At 39.8% G+C, this 23,562-nt stretch overlaps 2 protein-coding genes across 2 annotated transcripts in view; one reads left to right on the top strand and one right to left on the bottom strand.

Moving 5' to 3' along the window:
* The first annotated feature begins 725 nt into the window (after positions 1 to 725).
* Positions 726 to 8,820, top strand: cdk5 (cyclin dependent kinase 5). The gene is made up of 12 exons (XM_083690269.1): positions 726 to 859; positions 1,461 to 1,549; positions 1,680 to 1,747; positions 1,902 to 1,962; positions 2,117 to 2,173; positions 2,411 to 2,506; positions 3,926 to 4,000; positions 4,215 to 4,311; positions 6,256 to 6,327; positions 6,457 to 6,515; positions 6,724 to 6,804; positions 7,152 to 8,820. Exons 1-12 carry the CDS (start codon positions 823 to 825, stop codon positions 7,236 to 7,238), a joined length of 879 nt encoding a protein of 292 aa, XP_083546395.1. The 5' UTR covers positions 726 to 822; the 3' UTR covers positions 7,239 to 8,820.
* Positions 8,821 to 13,952: 5,132 nt separating this feature from the next.
* The window catches only part of asic1c (acid-sensing (proton-gated) ion channel 1c), a gene marked incomplete at both ends in the record, with an annotated part of 85,435 nt that continues 75,825 nt past the window's right edge, over positions 13,953 to 23,562 (bottom strand). Inside the window, 8 exons of the mRNA XM_083689602.1 lie at positions 13,953 to 14,031; positions 15,246 to 15,298; positions 16,976 to 17,047; positions 18,801 to 18,880; positions 19,233 to 19,324; positions 19,566 to 19,719; positions 20,810 to 20,866; positions 21,186 to 21,336. Of these exons, the coding sequence (XP_083545728.1) occupies positions 13,953 to 14,031; positions 15,246 to 15,298; positions 16,976 to 17,047; positions 18,801 to 18,880; positions 19,233 to 19,324; positions 19,566 to 19,719; positions 20,810 to 20,866; positions 21,186 to 21,336 (738 nt within the window). The remainder of the gene's footprint in view (positions 14,032 to 15,245; positions 15,299 to 16,975; positions 17,048 to 18,800; positions 18,881 to 19,232; positions 19,325 to 19,565; positions 19,720 to 20,809; positions 20,867 to 21,185; positions 21,337 to 23,562) is intronic.

Raw genomic sequence — 23,562 nt, 5'->3', positions numbered from 1 at the left:
ATGAGACCTTCACTTACGCTATCTCCAGCCAGCTGCTTCTCCTTGATCCATAACAGCAGCAGCTTCTCCATCTCTTCATGGATATCAGTCCTTAATTTAGATATTATTGTAGTACCTTTGGCAGGAGTTAGGCTCTTAATCGTTTCCTTTTGTTTAAGGATAGTACATATGGTCGACGCACTTCGTTCGTACTGCCTTGATAACTCACTCACTCGTACACCACGGTCATGTTTTTCTATTATTTCACGCTTGATTTCCATTGAAATCATCCTTTTCTTACTATTATCACCTTCCTTCTTGCCACTCACTTTCTTAGGACTCATGATTAACGGTCAAAAGTTAACGAAATATGCAAGAAAGACACAAAGACACGAGCACAACTCAAGAGATACGTATGGATGCGAACACGTGGAACGGGGAAGTGGGGCGAGAAGAAGCTGGAATGATGCTGCTGGAAGCTTGGTGAAGCTGCGCGCACGGGCGAAAAGAGGGTTCGTGTGCAGGCGCCTGCCACTTCTCGCGAAAAAAAAAAAAAGGATTCGTATCTCAAATTTTCATTCGTATCTCAGAGCACAAATTCTACGAAATTTCAATTCGTAACTCAAAACATTCGTACATTGGGGCATTCGTATCTCGAGGTTCCACTGTACATCTTTTCTGAGTGCGGTGGGCGGCGCCTGCATGCTGCAATTCACCATTTGGCCTCTACATTGTAGTTGTTCCAACGGCGAGCTAGCAAGTATCAAAACATTGTCCCCAAGCCTTGGGGCTGCATTTCACTACAGTTAGCTAGCTTAAAGGCTAGCCTCGAATTGACAAAATATGCAGAAGTATGAAAAACTTGAGAAGATAGGAGAGGGTAAGCGAGCATCTGTTTCTCAGACTCCCCCCCCCCCCCGATATTATTAGCTAGCTAAACTACATTTTCTATGTATGTTAGCACTTCGCTAGTAATGGCTTCTAGCTAACTACCGTGTTGAATTGGTTAGCTACATTTAGCTAGCTACGTTTATTTTGGAGCTATAATGTATTTGCCAAGTATTAAATCAATGACACTGTCGCTGTTTGGTCCTCGTGTATAATTACATAAAGCTTTTTTACTAAATTGGCGAGCAGCAACGTAAGCCAGCGTCAGCTAAAACCTAACGTTACGTTAGCTGTCACAGCTACAGCTACTTGGTTAGCTAGCAACTGTTAACAAGCTAACGTTGCGTTGGCCAGCTAATTTAGCGAAATGAATTGTATTAAAAAATATATCTGAGATATATTCTGCCAATCTGTAATGTTTTTTATTTGATTTAGCAGACGTTAAGGTTTTGTCACTAAACATGTGGCTACTAGTACTGGCTGTGCCGGTTAGTTAGCTATCCTTGCTAGCTAGCTAAATACAGGCTAACCTGTCACTGTCACATAACTAGTACTTCCTCAGCTGACCATATTGTGGTTTATTTTTTCTGCAGGTACATATGGAACTGTTTTTAAAGCTAAAAACAGAGAAACTCATGAAATTGTAGCTTTGAAAAGAGTGAGATTGGATGATGACGACGAGGTAGGATATGTTCGGACAAGTACTAATTGAATTAGCCATTACTAATAGCATTAGCAGGCATTAGCAGTGTTTAGGACAGAAATCCAGCATTAAATCTGTTGTAATATGTGATTATTGCATGCTTTATTAGGGGGTTCCTAGCTCTGCCCTGCGAGAAATTTGCCTTCTGAAAGAACTGAAGCATAAAAATATTGTCAGGTAGGTCTGCTATGATCACCCTAGACATTCCAAATGTACATTTCTTCTCATGATTGATTATTGTTGTCTAACCACTGCACTTGCCTGTCTCAGTACTGAAAAGTATACCATTTTAATTTGTTTGAATACAAGCTAACACATCTATTATCCCTAGGTTGCATGATGTTCTGCACAGTGACAAGAAGTTAACACTGGTCTTTGAATATTGTGATCAGGTGAGATACATGCTCAGATATATGCAGATGCAATTCAAGTATCTGGATTGAATATGGCTCTGCCATTCCCCAACCCCTTATCCCCTTTTGATTGACATGTTACCATTGATAAGGAATGTGTTTTGAGGGTGACTTGTGACTCTTACCACCATAGGATTTGAAGAAATATTTTGACAGCTGCAATGGAGACTTAGATCCTGAAACTGTCAAGGTGAGTCCTAAGTATTGGAAGAAATACAGGACATGGCTCTGAAGAACAGGTTTGAGGGAATACAGTAATGTTGCAGCACTAGTCTGTCAAGCACAATCTGCCAACTTTTCACTGGAGTATGGCATAGCTCCAATGAATACCTATATGCTTTCCCTTTGTTTCATTAATAATGATTTGGTATTACTTTTTCTGTCTTTTTTGCATGTCTGTGCTATATTTCCACCCCTTTACCTGCAGTCATTCATGTACCAGCTGTTGAAAGGGCTCGCCTTCTGCCACAGTCGAAATGTGCTCCACAGAGACCTGAAGCCACAGAACCTCCTCATCAACAGGGTGAGTGGAATGTTGCACTTTGTCTCCTTATGTTAGGATAGTTCCAGAAGGTCACAGAGGATGCACGGGGCTGTCTGCGTCTTAACTGAAATGACAGAAATGGCCGTTGCTCGGTTAGTGAGCAAATAATTTACGTCTGCATACAACTCCACCTTGGCATGTGCACATTTTGTTGATTTAAGTCCCCCTGGACTAGGATTGGTAGGTGTTGAGTGACCTAAGGGATAATCAACGGTGAGGTTTGTGGTTATAGGAAAATAATCAACGGCGTGGAGGTGTAAAAACGGCCCAAGGTGCAGCTGAGGGACATTCACCTCCCTCAAGTTGATAATTTTCCTCTGACCCTTAACCCTAAACCAAAGTGGAGATTACCAAACTTCAGTTAGATACCTAGGCTAGCAAACCAACTGTCTGAGCTTTACAAATTATTAGCATCATGGGGAGTGCCTGTCAACACTTTGAATTCAGTTCATAGCCAGCCAGCTAGCTACTGTTGAAATGATTGCAACATTGTGTCCATTACTGCCAAGCACAAACCACACTGCGCGACACAGATTGTATCGCTCGACCGGCAACAATATGAGTGCTATCTAACTTCTGTCCTTGTTGGACATCGGTTTGCAATGTATACAATTCAGGTTTGTGTGGTTGCCAGAGTCATGTGGATAACATGTAAACTCAGCTGAGCCCTGCTTCAATATTAGGTGTTTAGTTTGAAATGGTGATGAGGCTATTATTGGGATTACGTGTGCGTTTATAGAACAAGAATCAACACCCTCTCGACTAACGATATATGGATTATTATATAGTGGGTTGATGAAAACAAGCGTTGTGATTGGCCGAGAGGCGCTCAAAGCCATTGGGTATCAGCAACGTTTGTGGTTTTGGGAACTATATTTTAGAGCGAAGGGCAGAAACCACCACAATTTATTACAAAATAAATACTTAAAGCACTGTTATTCGTATGACCATTTTCGGATTTGTTGTGTAACCTTTGTATAAAAGCAATAATGCAGAAGTGGCTGTGATTTATCGTCGCTCCGCTTACACAACAAATCTGAAAACGGTCATACGAAGAAAGTGCTTTAAGTATTTATGTTGTAATAAATTGTGGTGGTTTCTGCCCTTTACTGAAACATATAGTTCCCAAAACTACATACGTTGCTGATACCCAAAGGCTTTGAACGCCTCTCGGCCAATCACAATGCTTGTTTTCATCAACCCATTAACCCGTATAATAATCCATATACCATTAGTCGAGAGGGTGTTGATCATGCCTAACAACTCCCCCTACCTGTGACAATATTGAAGATAAATCACGGCCTCTCTGGCATTATTGCTTAAATAACCATGATGTATCTGATCTGAATGTATCAAATTGGAGATGATCCCAACACTGATATGATGTGCTCCATGTAGAATGGTGAATTGAAGCTTGCTGACTTTGGCTTGGCTCGAGCTTTTGGGATTCCAGTAAGGTGTTACTCGGCAGAGGTGAGATATTGAAATCTTGAGATGTAAAAGTATTAATAATTCATTGTATGTTACTGCTTACTGTGAAATTGATTAAGATATGAGCAAAAGAGATGAGCTCGTTGAACACTGACCAAGGATTTGTCGTGAATGACTGGTGACACTCAAAATATATCTGCCTGCGTACTCTTTGAATAATTGTTTGCATTGGCTTGCTGTGGCTCTGTCTCTGTAGGTGGTGACGTTGTGGTATAGGCCTCCCGATGTGCTCTTTGGTGCTAAACTCTATTCTACCTCCATTGACATGTGGTCTGCTGGTTGCATTTTTGCTGGTATGTGGAACGTCAATTTTTAATATACAATGATGAAAATTCACAGCAACTTCCTCCAATGGGATGAATGTAAATTATTTACTGACCTGTTTTGTCCCTAATTCTCTTGTGTATGTTGGTATTAGCTACTTTAACATACTGTGATGGATCACTGTTTTGACTTTAGTTTTTTGACATCTGTGGTTTTAAATGCATATCTGAGTTATTTTGCTACTTTCTGCAGCTAGAGCTGGCTAAACTCTGAAATATAGTGGAAACAAACTGGGCTAGTAGGAAGCACTTCTAAGTGGCATGTTTAGTCTTATTTTTCAATCGGAACAACTTTGCGTGAAACTCAACCCGCAGTTGTCGTCACGTGACATTCATGTCCACATAGCGTGAGAACAGAATAGGAAGTCAGAATTCCATCACCAATTCAATCATTGTCAGTAGTGCTTCAAGGAACATTTTACCGATGGTCACCACTACTCAACAGCAAGTTGAAAGTGGTCTTTGTTGTCTAAGTAGCCAGGAAATATAAAAGCAGTTTACATTTACAAACAAACAAAAGTGATGGATGTATGTGCTGTGGTTTTGGATGTAAACAAACCAGACAGCAGCTAATTCGGGAACGCAAAGCTCACTCCTGCCTAAAGCTCCTCGTAGTTTTCAAAACAATGTTTTTCCCCCCAAATATGTCACTCAGGGTAAAATCCTCAAACTAGCGATACAGAATAGATCTGGAGAATCATTGCGGTTTTCACATGCCCACATGTTCGTAAGGTGATCTGGACAACAATTTTGAGGTAAATAAAATGAAAGTGTCCCTTAAATGGGGAACAACTGCAAATTTGGGAAATGTCTATGCCTTAACCTATCTGACTCTGTGGAGGACTGTCCATGTGCACACCTCTCTCACTCAGGGAGAGCGGAGCTAGAGCGAAAACAAGAGCAATGTCACATGGTTACACCCCGCTCCCTTCCCCGCTAGATATAATGTTGTGGAATACAACAAATCTCAGAAAAAAAAGAAACCTTCTGTCACAGCAAAACAGACTATGTTCGGGAAGCCCAATCGATTCTGAGGTATGGCATATGCATTTTATCTGATAATATTGGGTCGCGGGTTCACAATTGTACCTTTTCTGAGTGCTTTACTTGAAGCACAAAAACAGGGGTATCCCATATAACAACGTAGCCCCATCTGTACTAGGATTTTATTCATATTGACATTTGGATGTTGTATATGGATGTTTTATAAAAAAAAAAGTCAAATAAAAAATGACGATGACTACAACTGGGACATGCAAGCGGGATTATTGGGATTCAACAAACCCAAAAGGCTAAACCATTGTGCCATCCCTTCTTGTCGTGGTCCCTGTCAGCTGCGCCCAGCGGAGCGATGGAGAAACGGTGACACGCTGAGGTAATGCATCACGCAGGCTGACGCACCTTATGAGGGGAGGAGGGGGGCGGAACCATGTGACATTGCCCTAGCTCCGCTCACCCCGAGTGAGAGAGGTGTGCATGTTGACAGTCAGAGGAGGTGAAGGCACACAGACAAATTTCCCAAATTTGCAGTTGTTCCCCCCCCCTTTTAATGTGCAAAAACACATCGCAAAAAACATGCCGTTTGTGCAACATCTGAAGACATAAAAGCGCTATTATTGTCTGGTAAGAGCTTGGCAGCTGTGCTGTGGATGTGTGCTTTTTAGAGTATGAAGCTGCTTGCTGAAGCTGCCCTGTTAGCTCCCACGATATCGCCAAGCTGAGCCCAGCTGGCTGCTGAACAAGGCTAAATAACCCAGATAAGCACACAACCATGCAACTCAATCGATGACAGCATAGATGGATACACATTTTTTTTAAAGAAGTATTGAACCATTCCTTTAAAGTTTAAGTAAGAGTTGAAATGCTTCCAGTAAACAGGGTCGCCACTGACTAAAAGTCTGTCTTTTCATTTAGAGCTGGCAAACGCCGGGAGACCTCTTTTCCCAGGAAATGACGTGGACGACCAGTTGAAGAGGATCTTCAGATATCCTTTGGCATGTGTAGATATCAACTGACAAGGTGTAGGGCTGTGTCTGCTTGTAGTGCTGTATTCTGTAATTCGCTGTTAATAGCCGTAATTAGCGGTGAAAGTCTTTCCTTAAAGCATTGACACATTGTTGGGTACACCAACTGAAGAACAGTGGCAGACGATGACAAAACTCCCAGATTACAAGGTAAACCCCCTCAGGTTGTCATTGGCAGTTGTTCAGCCATACATTTAATGTTTTCTAGTCCCCGTTTGAAAAGGTGAGGGGAAATGATCAAGAAAACAAGGGATTCTTGACACACGTCCACATCACTCGTTAGTCTGAGATGGTAGATACCTTCTCTGAGCTGCTGTTGGTTTCCATCCAGTACCCCTCATTTTCTTTCTTCTTTCAGCCATACCCCATGTATCCAGCCACCACCTCACTGGTGAATGTTGTCCCAAAACTAAGTAGCACAGGACGGGATCTGCTGCAGGTTGGTACTGGCTCCGCATGACATACAGTCGTTGGTGTGCAATGCATCCGCATCCATGCCGCAACTTGAAAATGTACAGAAACATAGTAGTAGTATTTCCTTAACTTGTAGCAAGTGCAGTTAGCTTTGGACTTGCTACATAGAGGTCATATGATTTTGTGTGTGTGCCTGCGTGCGTGCGTGCACATGCATCTACTGTAGCAGGCAGCTTTGCCTTGAAGATTTCAGGTTACCAGCAGGTGGTGCCAGTGCAAGGCTTTCCCCAAACATCCCTTGAATGCTTGTGGAATGTTGCCATTCTAATACATCAGTGATTAAAATCCTATTTCTTTTTTTTCTTCTCTCAGAATCTGTTGAAGTGTAACCCTGTCCAGAGGATCTCTGCAGAGGAGGCCTTGCAGCACCCCTACTTTGCAGATTTCTGCCCACCATAGATGCCAAAATGTCACTCAACTGAACCTCAGCCATCGGAATCAATCCTCTTTTCACTCCATCTTCTCAACAGGAGTCTGTCCCCACCAGACTCATCCAGCACCTGTTTTACAGAGACTTCCCTACATCCTGTCGTGCCTCCTTATGGAACAAAGCATTTGTGGCTCTGCAAGATTTTACATTCTGTTTGCAAGCCTGGCTGTCTGCTCTTTGTCTTTGTTGGTACATCATCATCTTTTGACGCACTGATATGGACACATGAAATATGTAGCGATGAACAAATCTGGACCCGGAGAAGCAGTTCAAACTTGAGCCATTAGCTGCATAATCAGAGCGGAGCCGTTTGGACATTTTAAGTAGCATGCTGCATACTGGCAAAAAATAAATAAGATGCATTGTTCAAATCGTTCTGATACTTTGATGTGCTACTGCTGTACATGTTTATATTTCATTAATAGATCTTAACAGACAGACATGCATTTCCCCCGTCATTTTTCGTCATAACAATTTTACACTTACTTTAGTAGGAGATTGTGAAAATGGAGTGGGAAACATATTTATATTTATCAGTTACTTCTCAGGCTTTCTTTTTTTGCTGTTTGTGTTTGTGCACTTTGTAAGTGGCAGTTGCTTTTTGAATCGTTTAGATCCAGCTATATCAGGTAGGTTGAACACTTAAAGCTGGGGTATTGTCAAGGAAGGGGCCAACAGATATTTGTCATGAACATTGGACCATACGTACTTGAGTCATTGCTTAACTTTATACATTTCTTTTTTCATTTTTTCATCTTCTATCATTGACCCTATGTCTTACAGCTTTTTTGATTGTGCGAGAGGAGAAAATCCAATGATCCCTGATCTTTACCACATAACGATTGTTTTGCAGCACTCCGACCTTGACTTTGCGCACTGGGATGGGGAATTTCATTTTGGCAAACAGCTAGCAAGTTTTGCTGTGTTGTTTTTACCCTAGGCAGATAGTGCTTACTTATCCCTGGGAAAGCCAAAATTGAGTTGCTGTCCGAGAAAGAATCAACCAACCCCAATGATAACATTGATAGGGAAAGGATATATTTTCATTTTGTTGTAAGATGACAAGAAAAATAGAATGCATGTATTTATTGATAATTGAATGTCTGCTTACATGTGCATTTATGCTTTTTTTTTCTTCTTTTTTTTTTATACAACACTTTTCATGAGGTACAGAGGCTTTCCTTTGAATAATGAAATATGACATAGATCCATGGCATTTTTAAGGCTCTGTATATAGTATGCATAATGCTTTGAATGTTTGCTTTTGAAGTTATGATTTAAGAATGAAACCGTAGAAGCATCAATTCATCACAGTATTTCATTATCTCATTGTAAAGGCAAGCAATTTCTTTGCTTATTTTAGACAGACTGCTGTAGAATAGTTTAAAGATGACATGACTTTCATTTTGTTTTGAATGAGGAGTGGACTTTGCACTTTCCTATTATCCTTTTTGTTTGATTGGTAGGACTTGGGTCAAGTATTTAGACTTTTGCTGTCAGTGGTCTGTATATTTCAAACACAATGGTTCAATATTCAATAAAATGGACAAAATGTTATGCTGTTGTCTGAAAATGATTTATGATTTACGATGATACATATTATGTTCAACTGTTACTACATTAAGTGTTTTTACATCCTTACTTTTAGCAATGAATATATTTGCCTTTTACCCACTGTCTTTCTACATCAGTAGTATCATGAGACATAGTACTACAGTATCATGATGTGTTGTTAAGGGACCACAAATGATAGTGCAGTTATAATTAATAGTGACAAGACATTGGATGCATTCCAGTAGTTCACAGATCTAGAGCTCCAGCTTGACGGGTGAAAGCAAATACCTGGGGACGGTTTCAGAAAGCGGGATCAATGAGAGCTAGCTTCCTCTCCTTGAATAACTTCACAATTCGAGATCCTCTTCGAATTGTGCGCACATGCAGAAACACAACAGCTAATGTCTGAAACTGCAAGTCCATTTCGTGGGGTTTATATTATTATTATTATTATTATTATTATTAAGGAGGATGTTCGAAACTGATGTTCGCCGCGGGTGCCCAGAGGTGGTAGATTTCCAACAAACTTATGCTCTGCTCCTTCAGGGGGCATTTTTACGAAAGAGTATTTATCTAGCATAGTCTCAAAATAAAATTATTTTGCGCACATGAGATTTGTAGATATCCTAATGTAAAGCTTTTCCTGGACTGATGAGAAATATGGGCTCCTAAAAAAGTATTATTGTGTAAAATTCCACTTTAACGAACCAGTAATGTTTTCCCACGTTATCCTGCTTTCTATAACAGGTCCCTGGAACAAGACATTCACTGTAATGCCTCCTAGATGCAACACTTGTAGGAATGAGAGCATTTTATGACCTGACTGGAGATTCAGTCATGGTCTGGTGCTGTGTCCCAATTATCCACCCTTCTCCTGAAGGGTGTACTTGCCTTGTGCACTTCCCCACACAACAGATTTAACCCACCAATTGCCAAAGAATTTCGGAACACTCACCACCTAGAGTGCCAAGTGTTGTATGTGGTATTTACCTAGCAACAATACTTTGACCATTCACCCTTGGCACTAAATTAGATAGAACGGTATGGATTGGTGTAAGGGTCCAAGCTTACACAAATCCTATGCTTTCAAATCTATGTGGGGGCGTCCAAACTTCAGGAGAAGGGTGGAAAATTGGGACACAGGCTTGATGAGGCTACCACCTGGGGCAACATTACAAAACAGTCAGATAGAAATGTATTGTGTAGAGCAGGTATGAGTGTCAGTTAAGTCATGTTAACATGTGAACGTTTCACCTCACTGAACACACCTCTGGTTTCACCTGAACTAGTCAAGATGTACAGTATGGAAGACCTCGATTTTGAGACATGAATCACAAAATGCCATTTACGATTAAGACGACTGAGGTTAGAGAGGGTATTACTTATTTAATGTTCACTTCAATCACACATTATGTAAAGAATAATACATACATGGAGCCAGATGAACCAAGTCCAGTACCGCAGAAGTTCAATAATCATATGCTCTCTGTAAGATCCAGTCTTACAGAGATACAACAAACCTTACAAGCCACAACATAATTTGACCAGCAAAAATCTGTCAAAAACATATCCAAGCTCCTTAGGCCCACATCTGTCTTATACAGTAATCACAATGGTTAGTGGTCACTATGAATATTGCACGACCCCAAGTCATTTTTTTTTCTGGGGGTGGGGGGGGGGGGGGGATTTTCATGACCATGAAGATATACATCATACCACAGAACATGGAACTTAACCGTCTTTCAAATAATTATATATTTGTTTCATCTGGCTCCGAGATACCAGATTCGGACAATACAAAGTGAGTAACATGGTTGATAATACAGAAGGGGGTCAAGAGACATCAGGAGTACACAATGGTCATGCAAGGAGGAAAGGTGCGAACAATATGCATTAAGCTGCAAGATTTTAAATACTTTTTACTATTGGTTAACATTAATATATCATACAGTCATCTACTTGGCTGTAATTAAGCTGTAAAATATCCATTAAAAGACGACTCAGTAAGCGCAACCAATATTCTGGTATTATTCAAATATGACAAGAATTAATTGTCCTAGTTCAGCTACTAAGTAATATGAATTCACTTATCTTTGATTGGCAGTAATCAAAGTAACTAACTAAGGGGCTTTGTACACATGTGGGTTTTCAAAAAACGTTACCACGTTAAGTCTTTATCACCTCTGACTTAAAGGGGTACTTTAGTTCAAAAATATATTTTCCAGTATATTCAAGTTAATGTAATCATCAGTCCACTGTTGATATGGTCCCAAAATATAATTACTTTTTGCATACAAGCATCCTAGATATCCTTATATCCTAATGTGTAAAAATGCATCATCTACATTTTCAAGGAACTAAATATAAGCTTGTCAATAGCATGTCTACAGTATGATGCTTGTACAGTAGGCACAAAATAATGATCTTTTGGGACTATACTTAGGGTGAACTGATTATAAATATACTCGAAAATGATTTTCAGACTAAATTATCCCTTTAATGAAAAAAATCAAGGTTAGATTGATGCATGTATTATACTCTGGATGTAAACACGTCCTATGAGAGTATCCAGTAGGCAGCAGTTGCTATAGGCCTTTATATTGAAAACTGGAGTATTTAGCAATTTTCCCTAGGAGGTAAATTAACTGTGGTGGTAAGTTTATAACAAATCCCTATTAGCACGAGAGATCACAATGGGACACACAATCAAAAGATAAGACAATGTAACAAAATGTCAGTTGTGGCATCACTGTACAACATAGATTTGGCCATCCATTATTTCTTTGTTACCAATTCCACCCCCAACAATTCAGATCATCATTACATTCAAGCAGGTAGTTTAGTTTAGTTCAAGCTTAATCTACCTTGCCTGCTCTATGACCAGACTTGAAGATGAATACCCTGATCATTTCAAACCGACAATTTAGATATTCAAGTCAATGCACTTATTGCTCATAACAAAACAACACCGGTGTACCATGTTTTCAAACACTTTTAGAATGTTCACCATGTCCATTCAAGAAAGTCACCTGATGGATGGTATTTGGCTCATTGTGGGTAGTTTCACTCAGACAGGGTGGCACACCCAGAATACATAATACATAATGTGATATAATCAGTGCTAATAAGGTAGTCATAGAGGGTCATTGGCTCAGGAGAAAAAGGCTTATCTCAAAAGCTTTGTGCTTCACATCAACAGTCATCTAATACACAGCAAAGGGTAATAAAGCTAGTGTTTCCACCATCATTTGTTTGATTGGCGTCAGTCACATTCTTAAAAACAAAGATCTGTTTTCTCTCTTTCTCTAGTAGATTATTACATAACAAAAAGTAATGGGAGGAATAATAGTGTAATGGAATGGAATAAACACATATGACATGAACTTAGCATACGAGAAATTAGACTGACGCAAAGATAAAAAGTTGTGTACATAGGAAGATGGTTAAATATATAGTTTATTATATTTGATCATTTACACATCACAAACTGACTGTGTTATTTGAGTCGTATTACATGTACTGGAATTCCAATAACAATAGTATATAATAATGCAAGTATACAATGCATTTCATAGTTAAAATCAACTGAACAGAATGGCGAAAGGATGTTTTGAAGCAAGTCTCCTGTCTAACAAAGTCTACTCAGTATTCGGTCCTGGAAATCAATGGAAACTGGAAGACACTTGAGGTCCACTTGGATATCAACACAAATTAAGGGGCAATCCTTATGCTATAGGCCCTCATGTGCTAGTACAGACAGTCACCTGTCTTTTCTTGGACCCCCCCATCCAAATGTAATGTCCAAGTGCCTTATGCTGCAACAGCAGACATTGTTAAATGCTTTTACATCCTACAAATGAATAAACACATGAGCGATATAGAATTTCTTCATGGCATCAGATCTGTTATTTACACATTTTATTCAAGATTAAGAACATTGCCTTGAAAACGTTTGTAGTCCACACATTTCCCATAGAGAATAGATTACTATCACGTGGGATTTGTGCTAATGGATGGTTCATAATGGTTAAGCCATGGTCATGGAACAAAACTATTTCATCAACACCCACATATGTTAAATCAAAGGTTGGGTGCATCTTCTTGTTTGTTTATCTATTCTGATGAGTGGAGAAAAAGAGGGAAGGGACAACACTTTTTTTCTTTTCCTGTGACAGTCAGTGTCTGATAGCAACACTATCCCCCAAAAATGGGAAACCACATTGCATAAACATTTAGTCATTAAGGTGGATTTTTCAGCAGTAAGCTGATAGAAAACATTGAATGGAGCACTATTTTTCACCATGGGAATTTTTTTCTGTTCTTTCTATTTTTTCTACTAAAAAAAATCCATCGAAAATTGTGATTGTTCATTTGTGCACACGTTAACACTATTTTTTCATCTTCATTAAGTAACTTGGCATGTAAACGATAAATGACATTCATTAATCTTCTTGGGATACTTAAGAAGCTTTTGTAAATGAGTGTGTACATTCTTTTAAATCAATGAGATGATTAAGAATCTCAGAATAATTTCAATACAAAGGCAACAAATGAACAGCAGCTGTTCTCTATCATTGACAGATTCGAGCCAGCAACCAATGGTCAGCAACCAATGGTAATTTCATCATAGCTAAGCAGGTATCATTCAAATCTGAGTTCTCTACCTCTCAGTGAAGAATAGTAGGCTTATTAGCCAAAACCAGATGAGATATTGCCACCATAAAGATTCCTTTAAGCCTCTTCAGTTAATTCTGCCAAGGCTAGCCTCACCGTTTGACTGAACTGAAATAGCTCTGTAATCCTTTTGGACACTTTTACTTTACTAGGCTGATTCAAAGGTTGGGCGATCATCAGATTTAAGAGAATGCCACAGAATGGAACATAAATAAATAGTGTTGAGTTGATGCCTTGATATGGCAGTTAAACCTGAGTTCTGTTTTGGAAGTGGTTTATTCTTATGATAGTATTCTATTTCTATTCAGGCATTGATAAAGTCTACTATTCGTTGAGTATTCACTCGCTGTTTTTGTAATTACATAAATTATTTCACAGTTTTCTGTCAAACCCCAAATTTCCCACCCAACCCACCCCTGCTTTATGTCGTCAACAAGCAAATTCCTCAAAGTTGCCTAGAGTCGGGTGACGAGGTAACATGTTCGGCGTGAATCCGAGACTGTCCGAGTGACTCCGGAGGGTGTCACAGGTGCTCTGTAAGACAAAGGAAGGGAAGGAGGGAAGAGGAGTTCAACCGTATTAAGGGAGGGGTGATGAGGGAGCGATGATGAGACAAGACCAAGAACCACAGGTGGGACAAAAAAGGAAGAAATAAAAAAAATTAAAAAATAGTGGGACAATAAATAAGACAAAACCAGGACAAAGTGAGGAGAAAGGCCAGAAAACAAAAAGGAGATGGTACAGCATAAGACAACAACGAGATTAACCATCATCAATGGTCAGACAAGAGGGAGGATGGCAGTAGGCATAGACATAAAAATATGCAACAAAAATGGGTAAGAATGTAAAGAAACATGATGAAATTGGTAGTGCAAGGGACAGTCAGGTCAGTTAAGTTTCACAGGGTGCGAGTGGAGAGAATAAAGAATATGAGGGAAAGATAGGAAGGATATGGCATGAATGAAGGAGGGAGAGAGAAAAACAACAACATATGTTTAGTCATTGTCTTGTTATTGGTTTCTTGACTCCTGTATAGTCATTGACTTCCAAATACATCCACATACTGTATGTCTGCATGTCTAGTGCAACTGCGGTTGTTTCAGTAAATATTGCTGATATGTGGGTCAAAAAAGCGTCAGCCATAGATGTAGTTACAGTTGGTAGCTATTCCAGTAAACAAAAGTACAATTTCTTTTGGTGCAAACTCATTGCATGCAGACCTGTGATGACATCACAAAGGAATGCATCTAGTGATGTTATTGGGCACAGGTTCCAATACAATGCCCTCTAAAATGGAACTCTGTGCTGCCGGAAAGCAAATAGATCACCTGTGGATCAGCTTTTGTTGTACTATTTACAACAAATTATGTATACTTTATTATCAGGAAACGGCATTTATCCTAGGGGAAGGAAAGCATATTCATTATTCAGTGAAAACAATAAAATAGAAGCATGTCGTCTGCATATAGTACCGACTTTCAACAGATCCAAATACCCACACAGCAAAATTAGCTACATTGTTTTCATTTCTACAGAGCAAAATGCATTCTGTTGGCTAGGAATGTTTTATATCTCACTACTATCCCACTACTTTTTGATGAAGCTTAGGCTACAAAATCACCCTCCAAACCAGCTTAAGTTGAGAGTCGTGTTAACCAGAAAAGAAATGATGTATGAAATGGTTCCCAGAATGTCTGAAAAAGAAGGACAGTATGGGAGGGAGGATCTATTATCAATGGGATCGCTACCTGGGGGCATGATTAGGCGTGACACCAGGGCTGGTTGGGTTCTCTGGAAACTCCTGGAATAGACATGATGAAAAGAAAAGATGAGGGTGACTGAAATGAAATAAAATACAATGCAGAGCTGATAATTGATTATCAAAACAAGTGCCTCCAAGTACGTCTCTGTGCACAACAGCATAGGCTACTACAGCTCTATGTGATTGTAGAGGGGAATGCTGAACACCTTACCTTGCCATTAGATTTCAATGAAAGATTCATATTTGTCAGGGAGAAAGTTGGAATTCTCTGCCCACTTAGGTTTCATAGTGACCCAAAAATCCTCGACATTAATTGAAATATATTTTAAAAAGGTGCTATATATTTGCTATAGCTATATTTCTCTTTTTTAAAAAAAAAATATATATATATATTTCTTGTCAGCCCAGCATTGATACAGAGCCTAATACTGTAGATACCCTAATAGCAAGCGTAGATTGATTTCCTGGAACAGTCTCATGAGGTGGAATCCATAATCGAGATCCACACTCCTCAGTCAAATCATCACATCGTTTTCCCATCGACATCCATGCAAGATTTACACGAATGTCAGTTATGCGTGCGGAAGACTATTCCAGGAAGTAAATCTGAAGTTGCTTCTGGGATATCTATGAGATTTGTATGTACAAAGTAATGACAGTTTGGGCCAATATCAGTGGTGGGCAGACAAGAAATATACTACAAAAAAAATCCTATTTAAATTATGTAGTATATAGAACGGTCACACCTATGAGTTTTACACTCAAGTGCATGACGTATCTCGCCATATAGTACTTTTGCACTGACAGTGTTCTCAGTTAGCACTTGATCGTTGTTAAAGTAACAGGAGCGGTGAATGAATTTGCAGGAAAGGATCAGGGAACATGAGAGTGCAAGGTATCAGGGGTGGTCATCAGTATGTTTTAATGCCAAGAAAGGTTTTCAATAATGAATGATTACATGACATGGGTGGGGGGAAAACAATGTGTGTAAAACACAGCATTAACATCAAATGTATCAATTTAAAGTTCCATGTCCTCATTTCATGTTGTCTCCCTTCTTAAGACATATTTATCAAAACCCTAAAAAAAAAAGGTAAGCCTGAGGAAGGACTGTTGTGATGCCTATTCCAAATAGTATGTTTCTATTCTATTCCTTCGATTCACTATGAAATACAGAAGGCGACAGGTAACAAAAACGCACAGGTGTTTTGATCACAGTGTGTCAGTGTTTCCCTGCATGTGTCCAGATTTAGCTGTTCAAATATGATTACAGGGCTATCAAACGGAGAGTGTTAACATTGTGATAGTCATATCACTGAGGACAATATATTTTAGCGCCTTCTATTATCTTTAACTACATAGAAGGCTCTGATCCATTGCTGACATCCCATACATTATTGGTATTTTAAATTGGTCAAGTAAAATGATGTTCACAGTTCTGCAGTTCTTTTGGGAGCCATGACATCTTTTCTCTAACCTTTTCTTCCACATCAGTTTATGAGCCCAAGACTGAAGCAACCATACAGTACATGCAAATAACTCATGCAGAGACAGAAACCCACAGCTTTTTCAGTGCCTTGGAGCCGAAAGTGTACTAAGGGGAAGTGCACACTCTGATTTACTTTCCTTATTGGCCATTGGTCATGAAAAAGGAATGAGTTTCTGACACATAACATTTCATCTACAAACCAGTGCATTGTGGGAGATTCAAATTACCAGATTGTCGCTCTGACAACGCCGTGGTCGCTTCTTGCGTATGAAGTAACCCAAAACTTTATCCTTAAATACCTAGATGCAAGAAGATCACATTTACATCTTAAGAAACCCCTTAAATGCAAACAGAACCACAAAACAATGCAAAACTAAATGTTACAAACTCATGTTCTCTGAAGGAGATGAGGGAGACCCTTCACTATAATATACACACTTGTGTACCTTTTGCTGAAGACCCCTATTCAATAACGCCTGGTACAGGCTGGTGGTGCTCGCAAGAGATAGCCCCGCCTATCACCTGTCCCAATAACGGGACGCAGCGCCATTTCATCCAGTGAACCACTGTTCATCAACTCAGTGTTAGAGCAGCAAAGAGGTGAGGGGTCTCCCTCATCTCCTTCAGAGAACCTGGTTTACATTCGTAACCTCTAGCTCTCTTTCAGATGACTCGGTTCGACCCCTCACTATGGGATCCTGCAAAACGTCCTGATTGCCTGGTTCGAACTGGAAACCAGTCTCATCACAGAGGCGGAGTCACGTCTAGGCTGTAAAACCTTTGAAAGGTATGTGGAGAAGCCCAGCTGGCAGCAGCTCTGAGGATTATAAACCTCAACAATGGCCCCCACAATCCAATGGCAGAAGTGCTGTGTAGACAGCATCTTACCTGTGCTGGCCCCCACAATCCAATGGCAGAAGTGCTGTGTAGACAGCATCTATTCTGACAAGGACGTGATGTCCCTGTAGGAATGGGAGAAAGTGCTTCAGGGCTAGAAACACAGTGTAGAGCTCAAGCACGTTGATGTGGGCTGAAAACGTCCAGACCAAACGCTGCTCACAGATCCCTGAAGTGACGTGTCTGCCGTCACAACCCGTCATTCAAGGACCCTCTGGATGAGCCCCGGAGTCAGGTGGGCAGGTCATTCCAACATGCCGAGATGAGCTCTCATTGTTGCCAGTGGTGAGACAGACGCAGGTGGAGTTATGACACCAAACGGTGGAAGTCTCACATGTGGGAAGCTTTAGTTAGAATAATGGAAGATAGCTAGTGGGGGTTCAAACAATTGAAATTGAAGCTAGCTACAGGCCTTCTCGTGTTAGAAACACAGTACTAGCTCAGAGTTAACACGTGCTCACAAGGTGAAAATCGTCGAACTTGGCTTCCCAAATTTTTCAATAAACAATTTTTATGAATGTGGAGCTGAACTACAGGATTCCAGTAGAGGCAACCTAGCACTACAGGAGAATCAAAGGATTCTCAATGGAAAGTTAAGTTAGATAGCTACAAGAATGCTAAATACTACAGTACGCTTCGGACAGTCAGCGAGTGAAGTGTGGAAAGGATGAAATGGCGCGCTTGCTGCGTCCCTTTATTGGGAAGGGTGATAGGCGGGGCTATCTCGCACAATCGTCACTGGCCTATACCAGGCGTCATTGAATAGGGGTCTTCAGCGAAAGGTACACAAGTGTGCATGTCCAATAGTGAGGGGTCATCGAACTGAGTCGAATGATAGAGAACAATGCAAAATGTCCATACACAAAACAAAAGATTAAAGTATTGATTAAAGTATTATATATATATATATTATGAAGGATTTTGCCTCTAGAGGTGCTCTTGAGCCAAAAGGGGTTCCCTACTGTAAATAGTCAGAAATAATGCCCATAAATGATGTTGTTGTTTGTATGACTAAAACAAAGGACTTAATGAGGCAAGAAATTGATTGATATTAAATAATAGGAGTATGATAACCATACACTCAACACTCAAGCAAAAATGTGTGGTAAATGTCTGTAGTGAATCTATAAACAAATATGAATGCCACCACTTTACCTCATATAAGTAGTCAAATATTTCTAGTATCGTTAAAACACTTGCTCCAATGAACAGACCCATCTGACCACCAATGTCACCTAAAAAGATTAAAGATAAACAAATACAGTGGGGTAATATAGCACAGTGCACAAACGAATACTGTCACTTTCATTTCAGTATCTCTTACAGCCTGAGGAGCACTCCTGTCAGAAACTGTCTATCTAGGCTTGGCTTTTCATCTGACTCCCCTGAGTACTATTTTCAAGTGAATTAAATTATGAAAATGCATTCGGCCAAGTTTCACAGGTTCAAAGAAATGGGCTCAAAAGGAGATAGCAGGTGTGATCACACAATTTGACTGCTCAGAGTTTGATGTTACGGTCAAGTAAGTTTCCACTCTTATAAAAACACATAATGAAACGTAAATTGAAAAAGTCAGGACTCTCTTACCAAGCAGACCCGCAATTTCATACGCCTTCTTCTGCTCAATCTTCTCATAATTCAAAGCTTCAAAGAAGATGTCCATGACTAATATGTTTTCTCTAGTGAAAAGAAAGTCAGAAGAATGTTATAGTGCAGTGTAACAATACAGTACATACAAGAGATTTTAACACCAACATGAACTGTTAGATAGCATCATACGCCTATTTTGAGTGTTCGTTTCATTCTCTTCACATTAAAGGTTAACAAAACAGTTTAAGGTCATACTATGCTAATATGAGTCACTTTAAGTCACTCGCCCTGAATGTCTGAATAACCATAGTGTTTATGTACTGTACTTACCCGATGTATTGCTCAGTTTTGTTGAATTTCTTAGCCAGGTATTTGGCAGAGGCCTTACTGGGTATTTTCACCATGGACAGCTCCTTGCCATAGCGAGTCATGTTGCAGGGAGTCTCGCACACACAGTAATCATTGTCTTTCTCTACCAAAAAGTCTGTGGAGGATGACAGTGGTTCGGGTGTTATTATTTTTGCAACACAAATGACATAGTCCTACTCACAGAAAACACAATAATTTCTATTCATACAGATCACACTACATTTTGCTGCCATCATTCACTTTCCACGAAAGCAATAAAAAAGACTGAATCTATGATAGAGAACAAGACTATACACTCACTGAACACTTTATTAGGAACACCTGTACACCTTCTCATGGTGGAGGTGGTGTGATGGTGTGGGGAATGTTTTCTTGGCACACTTTGGCCTGTTAATACCAATCAATCATCGCTTGAATGCCATGGCCTATTTGAGTATTGTTGCTGACCATGTGCATCCCTTCATGGCCACAATTTACCCATCTTCTAATGGCTACTTCCAGCATGATAATGCACCATGTCACAAAGCAAAAGTCATCTCAAACTGGTTTCATGAACATGACAATGAGTTCAGTGTTCTTCAGTGGCCTTCCCAGTCACCAGATCTGAATCCAATAGAACACATTTCGGATGTGGTAGAACGGGAGATTCACAGTTTGAAAGTGCACCTGAAAAATCGGCAGGAATTGCGTGATGCAATCATGTCTTCATAGACCAGAATCTCAAAGGAATGTTTCCAACATCTTATGGAATCAATGCCATGAAGAATTGAGGCTGTTTTGAGAGCAAAGGCAAGCCCTACCCAGTATTAGTATAGTGTTCCTAACAAAGTGCTCTGTGAGTGTATTATTTGGTTATATTATTCATCAAAGACAACACTTTAACTGAGTGCAGGTGAAAATCTACTACTGCCATTTCTATTTTCCTCTATAGTAAACTACAATCCAGCATAAGTTAAAAGGTTTGAAAGAAGATATAAAAAATATACTGAGAATACTGGAGGTATCATGGTTTTGGTTCACTGCAACCCAGAAGCTGCAAGAACGACCTTTGCTCCACAGACGTTCTAATTGCTGTGTTTTGAACACATCCATATCCATATCTCAAACTGCATTGTTGTATGTATCTATTGATCAGTGATACCTGCTTCATATTTCTATATGAGTATATCTAAATACTTGGAATGGGATAATGCACATTGTCTTACCTAAAGCTGGGTCTGCACAGTCTTTGTACTGCTCGGGTGTGCATACCGTTGAGGTCCCTGTTGAAAAAGAGATGAAAAGATAGGACTAAAAACATTCTAACTCCATAACATTAACATTTTAATATTCTTTTACTGGGCATGGGTTGGGAAATATGGGGTCGTTGGAGAAAAAGGTAAAGGTTAAACCAGGTAAAGGTTACTCATGTCACTATGTTGTTAACAAATTCAGACAAATCATGTCTGAACCCATGTATCATAGTATCATAGTATTTCAGATAAATAATAATGTCTTACAATAACATTACAATGTATATGTTTTCATATACAATATCAAGTGACTCTTCTTCCATAATGTGAAACCAAGATGCATGTGTACCGGGCATGTGGACCATCCTGCAGTTACAATTCTCCACCAGGTAGCGAGTCTCACAGTCGATGCGACAGGCTGTGATGCTGTATTTGGAGAAGAACTCGGAGTCGATGGGAGTGGACTTGCAGTCTCCCCATGGTGGAGGGAGATACTGAAGCTGAGACAGAGGCAGAGCAGAGGTTTCCCCCCCATCAGTATCAGCACACAGGACACACGGTAAATAAGAGATAGTCAAACCCAACCTAGCAGCAAGCCAACACAAAAGAGGGCACAAGCAGACAAAACCCAACAGAAATCTATCAAACACAATACGGGAACAGAATCAAATAAAAGGTATGTTTTGTAGATGCTCTTCAAATGGAATATCACAGTCAGACTTAGAGGACAGTATTATTCATAAACAGGGCTCGGGGGGAAAGCGCAAGCAGACACCATGCAGAAAACCAATGATGCAGGTCTAGTCCTGAGGAGAAAGCAGAGCACCATGGGGAAATGGAGACAGCGTCAACAGAATCAGTATATGTAACTTCAGACAGGACACCATAATGAATGGATAGTTGTTTTTTAAGACCATCCCAGAGAATGTGCGACTGTATATGTATGTTGAGATTTCCAGATGAGTAAAATGAAATTGTAGACTTAATGCAAAGCTTAAAGGGGCAATCTGGGATTGGTGCATACATTTTTTTTAATTTTTGGAATTAAATGATATATAGCCATTGTTTATTTAAGAATATAACTTACAAATGCCTCTGGAGATTAGTTCAACTGTTGTACCCCATCAGAACCCAAAATATAAGCTTGTTTTACTCCATTGTTTGTAAGCAATGCAGTTGTAAACAAACACTGTATAGCTTCCAAACATGGTTAAAACTATATTTTTAATAATACTAATAGACAGTCAGACCTTGCATCCATAGAAATTGAAATTGACCTATGAAATTGAGAGTGGTTATATTTCTCCAGCTCCATCCCTCAACCAAAAAGGTGGCGGGGAATTCCAGAATGTCCTTTCATGTCCTAGCTGCACTACACTTCTACGGTTGACACAACGCAAACTGTTACCTCATGCAAACCGTCTATTTTTGAAAAAGCTAAATAGTTTATGTAACTATGCTTGAGGATGTTCAACCTCTCTAACTTATTCATACTACAGTATACTTAAACATACTGTTTAAAAAGCACTCCTAAATCTGTTTCTGCTTTTCAGTTTGTTAACCGAGTGGTGGGTCTTGGCATTTGTAACTGTCACTGAGATATTTGAATTTTATGTTAACAAGCCTGCAAGCCAAAAAGGAGGGGGCAGCTATCACATAATTCAATTAACTGGAAGTGGTTGTTACATTTGCTGAGACCCACCTCTCAGTTGACAAACACATGTTTGAGGTCTCACTCAAGCAGACGCTTTTATCCAAAATGACTTACAGTGCATAGTTCCAGAAGGATTTGAGGAGTTGAGTGCATAGTTCCAGAAGGATTTGGACCCACAGCTCTACCAACTGAACTGCTGTACACAGGACCAGAGATTGAAAATTGAGTATCGCTACTTTAAGAGTCCAACAATCAGTGCAATCAAGTCCTCCATTTGCAGTCTCGTTAGAAGCAAAGTGCAGGCCATTATTTTCATGGAGTATCTCAGAATTTCCAAGATTAGTCTTCTTCAAATTGCATACATACATTGCAGAAATTAAACAATTTCCAGACTTTGGCACGATAATAACTTGTCTATGTTCTTAGCCCAGTTATATCGGCACATCACTACTCTCTTTACACTTTGTTCTAGACTGCTGTTTGAGGCTAAATAACCAAAATACGTTTCCTTAGACTTCCTTAAAGGTCGCATTTACATTTTACCACCAGCACATCTAGGTTTCTAATTGGGGACATTGTTTATAGTAACTGATGGTAATAGCCACCTGCTACCAATTACAGAAAAAAGCAATTTAGCCAATGTTTTGTAACAACCACTATTAATAGGGCGAGGAGGCTCTAAAATTGAGGCTAATTGAGCATTCAACAACAACTGCTGAAAGAGGCGACACTCAGAACCGTAAGCCCTGGTCACAACAAACAACACCACAAAAACCCTTGGCTGCTGTTCTTGCCACAATGAGGTTTGTTGAACCTCATTGTCAATCATCTTTTCGATATCTGCCCTGACCTTCTCTAACAACTACAGGGGCATGCATTTCATTGAAAGTGACAGAGACAGAGTGCCAGTGAGTCATGCAGTGGCTTGAAATGGCAAACTTGATAAGTATTTTATTGATGGCCGGCCTACAGCCTCTCACAACACAATGGTCCATGTAGGAACTAAAACCATGGGGGGATAATTATAACATGTCCTCTTGTTGGAGAGAGCTTTACCCTGAGTGGGTCATAA

This window comes from Argentina silus (genome assembly GCF_951799395.1).
Source record: "Argentina silus genome assembly, chromosome: 18".
NCBI lineage: Eukaryota > Metazoa > Chordata > Actinopteri > Argentiniformes > Argentinidae > Argentina > Argentina silus.
This window is presented reverse-complemented; position numbering and strand designations above follow the sequence as displayed.

Bases quoted from the DNA above. Each gene is read 5' to 3' on its own strand.
- cdk5 (XM_083690269.1), top strand. From the start codon at position 823: ATGCAGAAGTATGAAAAACTTGAGAAGATAGGAGAGG. The intron at 1,550-1,679 runs GTAGGATATGTT...ATGCTTTATTAG, and splicing joins GATTGGATGATGACGACGAG to GGGGTTCCTAGCTCTGCCCT. The intron at 2,174-2,410 runs GTGAGTCCTAAG...CTTTACCTGCAG, and splicing joins TAGATCCTGAAACTGTCAAG to TCATTCATGTACCAGCTGTT.